This window comes from Pavona decussata, unplaced genomic scaffold (assembly GCF_977016875.1).
Source record: "Pavona decussata unplaced genomic scaffold, jaPavDecu1.1 SCAFFOLD_133, whole genome shotgun sequence".
Classification (NCBI taxonomy): Eukaryota; Metazoa; Cnidaria; class Anthozoa; order Scleractinia; family Agariciidae; genus Pavona; species Pavona decussata.
In genome coordinates this window covers 1,956,759-1,963,437 of record NW_028145546.1, presented here as the reverse complement: position 1 = coordinate 1,963,437, position 6,679 = coordinate 1,956,759, and the positions used below count along the sequence as shown (strand labels likewise).

Genomic DNA, 6,679 nt, shown 5'->3' with positions numbered 1-6,679 from the left:
ACCTGTGAAAACGACTGTGAAACTGAGATCTCAGCCCGATCCCCCACCCACTCCTTCCCTTCTCCCTCCCTCCCTTCCCCCTAGACAATTCGCTAGAGCCAGTCTCCCAAACTATCAACATGGCGGAGGTACGTTGAGGGATTACTGAAAATTGCCATGACAATTCTTTCCCGTTATACATAGAGAATTAGAAGATAGGAAAGTCTTGCTACCGACGAGATTTGATTCATCAAATGGAAGCTGTGGGGTTTTTTTTCTGGAATTGTGGTCATTGTGACTTCTCCTAATACAAATCAATTCTTATGCAAATGAGGTACATGTATTAATCACTGCTAAATTGTAGCGATCGGCCTTCTGCTCTTAGCAACATCTGCTGTCTCAAAGTCAACCTTGCGTTTATTTATCGAAGGTGAAGACCGCTTGGTGAGAATTACAAGCTGCGACAGCATAAACGAACTGGATGATCATTTCAACGCGACTTTGGCGGGCTTGACTTAATAAATCATGGTAAAAGGTCAACTGCTCAGACAGAAATACACCCGGGAAATACATGTGTGAGATCAAGAGCGTTCAGAACCAGATGATCTACGAAGCTTAAATGAACTGTTTGTACCACTTCAAAACAGAGGACGAAAGAGCACTGTCAAAGCAGTACTTTAGCGATAATGTGGCCTTGCCTCAGAAGAAAGTACACTGAGTTATCGTAATTCTGATTTTCTGGTTTGCCTCTCGATCGTCGATTTGTTAACATGTAAAAAATATATTTCACAGCTCAGGTGCGATCGAGATAATTGATATCATTTCTTGGATCGCAAACAGAGCGATCGTTTATTAAAATAAACTACTCATGGCTATGGCCCATAAAGGTGATCGCGACCTGGATCTGAAAGGAAAGCTTTCACGAAAAATTGCAGAACTTACAATGGTCATTCACTTGTTATTTACAAGAAATCACGAGCGAGAGCTGGAAATGGAAGCTGTAAAAACTGCATACGAACACGAGATTGGTGTTGTTCTTGAGGAAGCTAAAGGGAAAATTTCATGGCTGGAAGGACAGTTGGATGAACTGGAAAAATATCGTGTTCTACTGGACTTGAAAAACACAGAGACCGAGAAGGACAAACAGATGATAAAAGATCTACAAAAGAAGGAAGAAGAATTAAATGCTCGCCTGGAACACAAGGATCAACTGATAACGGTAGCTGAGAAACAGATAGTGGAATTAAAAGATCAACTTATGGCTAAGTTACAAGTTGGCGACGAACAGGTTGCACTTTTATCAACTGAGTTAGAAACTGTGAAAAAAGAAAACAGTAACTTAAAAGAAAAACTGAAGGCAAAAACAGATAAAATAAAAAAGTTTCAAAGTCAAGTTGAAAGTCTTCAGTCCAAAGTCAAAACATTAGAGGAAGAGCTAAGCAATGCTTTAGAAAGCAAGCAGAGACTCGAGGATAATGTAAATGGGCTGCAAGGTGATTGGCAAGAAGAAATTGATAATCTTAGTCGCCGAATTGCAGAATATAATAAACAGCAGCAGGAGGATCAATCAAGAGCAGAAAAACTAGAATGGAAAAATAAACAGTTGAGCCAGAAAGTTGTTGAGCTGGAAGACGACAAGAGACAACTTGAATTAAAGATTCAGCAATACATCGATGAGAGGAATAAAAAGAAGGAAGTGAAGAGATCGCCAAGGCCTGTTCCCAAGGGGACCCCTGAAATTCCACGGACAACACCTGCTTTTGATGTATGTTGAGTATTGAGTTTTTTTTTTTTTTTGTATTTTAATAGTCTTTATTTCAATGTAATAGGATCCGGGGGGGGGGGATACTCCCCTATATGGGCTATACGGGGACATGCCGCTGGATAGGGTATGGTTTTTGGCCCCTCTGTCCTGAACAGGGTATATAATTTCAAGCGAGTCTGTCCCGGACCCGTCCTAGACAGGGTATGGTTGCAAGACTGTCGTCGAGTATTTGGCAATCCAAAATCAGAGACGTTAGTCTGCATTTATTTTAGTGAACAATGCTTCACGTCAATTGAGTTTCCACTTAAGGTTCACCGCTGTTAATGCGAAATTTTGGGATTTTTCGCCATTATTTCTAGGAAGTGTATTATTTTATCGGTTGTAATTGGTATTCGCGTTTCAATGCGTGGAAAATCACGTCCGGTAAGTGACAGTGGGCCTTTAAATGTTATTACTATTGCCAATAAACACTTGTGTAACACAAGAGCTAGATGTTGTCCTCTGTCCTAAATAGGGTCTTAAAATTGAGGACATTGTCCTATACAGGGTAGGGATTTAAGGTTATTTTCGTCCTAAACAGGGTCAGGGTTTCAGACCCCCAGCGACACCCCTACACCCAAACATGGGTCAAGTTCCCCCCCCCCCCCCCCCCAGGAATAGGATTACAGTTGTTTTTGAACTAAATTGTACACACACACACAAAACACACACACATTTGTACACAAGGACCTCAAAACACAAACAAGTATTACAATAAACACTGAAATACAATAAAAAATTACAAAGGCTGCGGATACTGATACCCATATGCAGCCTGATGGGAATTGGTACGGTAGTTTGTTATGCAAATTCTTGAAGCCACCACTATTTTGAAGCGAGAAATAATTATTCCTCATGACCAAAAAGAAATAAGAGAAGAGAAAAATACAAAATTTGGTTCTTAAACTTAAATTTATTGATGTATTTAAGGAGCTATGTTCAGGGGCTGATATACTCTCCTGCTCCCTCTCATCTTTCGTTTAAAACGGTTAAGCGTGTTTTCGGCCATTAAAGAGGAATAGCAAAGCTAAAACAGGACTCGCAAAATTCGAAAATAGGGGGAGCGACGAGTAACACGTCCTCACTCCATGCCAGACCCAGACCCCAGAGTTGCAATTAAACAATAACAAGGGAAAATTTCAAATGTGGTGCTAGTACGTACAAACTGAGTTAGACATCATATCTGGTTGCCCACCACTAAAACGTCCATGTTTATGGCATAGGATCTGAATTTGAGATTACTTCTAAGAAATTGTTTTATTTATCTCAGAACAGATTGTGACATTTGATGGCGACTACAGTATAAGCCATCAGCCTAATGTCTAGTTGTCCTCAAACCAAATTAAAACAAGATGTTTAAGAGCCCACATTACTGTTCAAACAGTGGGGTTGTACTCTTTGATCAGACTGTTCAGCCTCCTATTTTCCATGTGTTAGCTATGGTTAACACTGAGCTCACCAACTCTGGGGATAATAAAAACTCCTGACGGGATGGGCGGGGGTAAATAGATAAGATGCCCCTAAGCCAGGTGGAAATCTGCACCCCCTCCATAGTCTCCTTGGTCAATTGGACCATGAGGGGTATTTCAATGCAAACATGTAGTAGGAGTGTAGTGGTAAACATTGTGAAACTGTTTTCCCAGACTACATATAGCTGCTTGTCCTTTTAAGCTGAAGTAATGTAATCTTAAGATTCTTAATTTTCTTGGGAATGTGGTCTAGAAATATCCACACTCACACTAATATTATTGTTTTAATTTATTAAAATCAAAACAACCATCCAGAGTGTGTGGTTTTGGTGCATGGTACGATCAATATGCATTATAAAGTTTTGTGTGTTGTAGAGAGATGAAGAACTTGAGCGCCTAAGAAGAGAAGTGCAGCGTTATCGACTGGAACTTAGCAACCGGGAATCAAGTTTCAACAGAATGTTTACTGACCACCATCCTGTGATAATGGATGGAAAAGCAAGGAAAGCCTCTTCTGGTTTGGTGCCTGATACACCCGCGGTGAGTAGCTAAGCTGACACAGTTCAAGTGTTTAGCTAAGAACTTTCAAGTTGATAAATGCAAATTTGGCTGTGAAATCCACAGCAAGTAGCTCTGAATTAGTTCTAGACTTGACTGCCAGCTGCTTTTCAATCCAGGAAGTGAGCAAGTTCCTGAAATTAAGCGTAAAATAATTAGCTCTATTTTGGCACACAGACTGTTAATGCAATACTTAGCTAAAATCGTGCAATCATAAGTAAATAAAAAATCAATAAACTAAACTCTTAAATAAGTCTTAATCCTTGGACATACAGTCAAGCAAACTAATACCCCTTAGAGGAGCTGGGGGGGGTGGGGGGGGGGAGGTTGGTTGCTGCCCCGTTAAGTTTCTGCTGTTACAATATTATGAAAAATTTTACCTTTAAAAATTAAATTATTGGTAGTTTACAAGAAAAGGTTTATTGCACTTCTGGGGGCTTGTGACAACATCCAATGTACCATTATAGTGACTTGAAAAAAAGTATGTTTAAATCCTGAAATAGGGTCTAGGACTTGTAATGCTCAGCTGCTTCTGTGGTGTGAAGGCTGTAATAAACAGAGGCAAAAAAGAAAAGGCAAAACAACAACAACAACAACAACAACAACAACAATAATAATAATAATAATAATAATAATAATAAAATCTGTATTTAATCACGGGTTACTTTATCATAGATTTTGTGCTCTGCCAAAGAGCCTTTTCTGAGCTAAGTTGAGCAGCTTTTCTTTGCAGACGTGAAGAAACTTAGGACTTTAAAAACTAGTCGAGCCCTTGATGTCAAAATAATTCAGCAGTTGAATTACATCTTCCTCTTACATTGTGTTTTCTTGTTGCAGTCCTTCCCTAATCTGAGCGGTGTACACGCACGGAAAAGAAGTCAACATTTACCAGCTCTTGGTGAACAACGGATAAGTAATAGTGCACATCCTCAATTCCATGGACTCTGAATCACTGATGGCAAAATAGAACATACACAATTGAATATAATAATGATTAATCACTTGGTTTATCTGCCAACTGATGCTCATTCTGCACGATTATGAGATACATAAATTCATTATTCTTTGAACACTAGTGCTTAAGCACTTAGAAAAATTCCAATATTAATTTTCTACCTTTTCAATACCAATGAACTGGCTAGTTGAATGTCCTTCAATTTATTGTCCTTGAAAGTAAATAATTATTATTATCCAAATCCAGAATTCTGGGAACATTTTTTGAAATCCAAAAATGGAATGGAATTACTGCCATTTTCTTAGATGCTTTGTTGATTGGTAAAACAGTTATTTATTTTGTCCATCATGGATTGGGTTCAAATAACTATTTTCTTTACAAAACTCTCAAGACTGTTGTACGTACATGCAGAAATTATAATTTTCAGTTCCTTGCCCCCGCAGTTGTAACCAGCTTGGATAGTTGTCATAGCAACAAAGTAAATCCTGCTTTAGATTTTTTGGAACAGGAAATCAACAAAATACTAGTCTGCATAGCAGGCGTAATCGGGGGAGGGGAGGGGGGCAAGAAAAACTGAGAGAAAAAAAGAGGTTTGGTAAGAGTCCCCTATTTTTTCTCAGTTTTTGTCGCACTCACCTCTTCTCCCTCCCCAATTATACATGCTATACAGACTAACAAAGTAGATGGCTGTTCCCAAATGAATACACCCTTACAGTAAAGTTAAACTTGTCTTACCTGATGTATTTCAAACATCTTTTCATTAGTGAGGGATGGTGGTTATTTTAGTTTTCTTGACTCCAATGGGATTCCCTGTTGCAGCCCTAAAGTGCTACCAGTAGTTTAGTAAAGCATTCGCCTTGAAAAATATATTGATTTCATTTTATTGCATCATAAGATGATTATGGATACGCCATATTAGGATCATATAAAAAAGATTATTTACATCTTCGACAGTGTGTATCATTAATTTTGCAAAGTGCAATTCAGATATATGTTCTGTTAAAATAATAATTGTTATAATTAATAATAATTGTTATTGAATTTTGACATCATATTAGAGTTTATAGCTTTTGTGTATTTTTTGTTTTTGAAATGTACGTTTAACCAAGTTTAAATGACCCTACGTACGTAGAAAGCTGGCATTAGGCTTGATTAGATTACAAAACAGTCCACTTTATTTCTCTCTTAAAATTCAGGGAGATTGCGAATTGAACAAATGTGCAAAATTGTATACCCGTTTCCATGACAGCCACCACAAAAAAAATACCATGGACTGTTTTGCAGTCTAACCATGGGTGGTGGGGGGGCACTATCTTGTTTGCTCAAAAGAAGCCTGATTTTATTTAGGTGTACAAGTTATTGATATGAATATATTTATTTTTAGTCATAGTATTTGTTTGATGGGGATAAATATTTCAGTCTTTGTAGGAGAATAAACTAACATATTCAATTTATTTGTGCCTTTTTTTCTGATCATATGTCGTGTGCTCCTATTTACACTGAACCATGGTGTTTTACCACAGAATGTTGCAGGGGTTGTGGTAACAGTATTAAATGTAACCAAATCCTCTATAAACAATTCTACTTTGCACACAATAAATATTATTAAGGGCTGAGAGCATAACCGACCTAAATGCATTTGGCTTTTTGTTGTTTAAGCTCAGATTTACTGGAGTTTTTGCATGTGGCCTTAATTCATTCAGGAAACAGTACTCTGATGTTTTATCCACTGCTTTGCATTTCATTTGCAATAAAAGCCTAAGTATGTTTATGGGCAAGATTTCCGTTTTTATCACAAAATGAAGTGCAAAGTAGCGCATAAAGCATTGGAGCAACATTTCCTGAAGGAATGCAAGGCCACATGGAAAAACTCCAGTGAATCTGAGATAAAACAACAAATATTAAGCAATTTGA

General features: G+C 37.9%; 1 protein-coding gene and 1 long non-coding RNA gene across 2 annotated transcripts; one reads left to right on the top strand and one right to left on the bottom strand.

Moving 5' to 3' along the window:
• The first annotated feature begins 113 nt into the window (after nt 1-113).
• Nucleotides 114-4,982, top strand: LOC146468161 (uncharacterized). The gene is made up of 3 exons (XM_085124886.1): nt 114-1,744; nt 3,628-3,792; nt 4,648-4,982. The coding sequence occupies exons 1-3, from the start codon at nt 848-850 to the stop codon at nt 4,756-4,758; spliced, it is 1,173 nt and encodes a 390-aa protein (XP_084981012.1). The 5' UTR covers nt 114-847; the 3' UTR covers nt 4,759-4,982.
• On the bottom strand, nt 3,801-6,066 carry LOC146468160 (uncharacterized). The gene is made up of 3 exons (XR_014867571.1): nt 5,501-6,066; nt 4,628-4,762; nt 3,801-3,944 (listed from the first exon to the last, which is right to left on the bottom strand). It is a non-coding gene; the product is annotated as an uncharacterized LOC146468160 (long non-coding RNA).
• Nucleotides 6,067-6,679: the final 613 nt, after the last annotated feature.

Coding starts and splice junctions, on each gene's coding strand:
- LOC146468161 (XM_085124886.1), top strand. CDS start 848: ATGGCTATGGCCCATAAAGGTGATCGCGACCTGGATCTGAAAGGAAAG. Junction 1,745..3,627: donor GGACAACACCTGCTTTTGAT/GTATGTTGAGTA, acceptor TGTGTGTTGTAG/AGAGATGAAGAACTTGAGCG. Junction 3,793..4,647: donor TGGTGCCTGATACACCCGCG/GTGAGTAGCTAA, acceptor TTCTTGTTGCAG/TCCTTCCCTAATCTGAGCGG.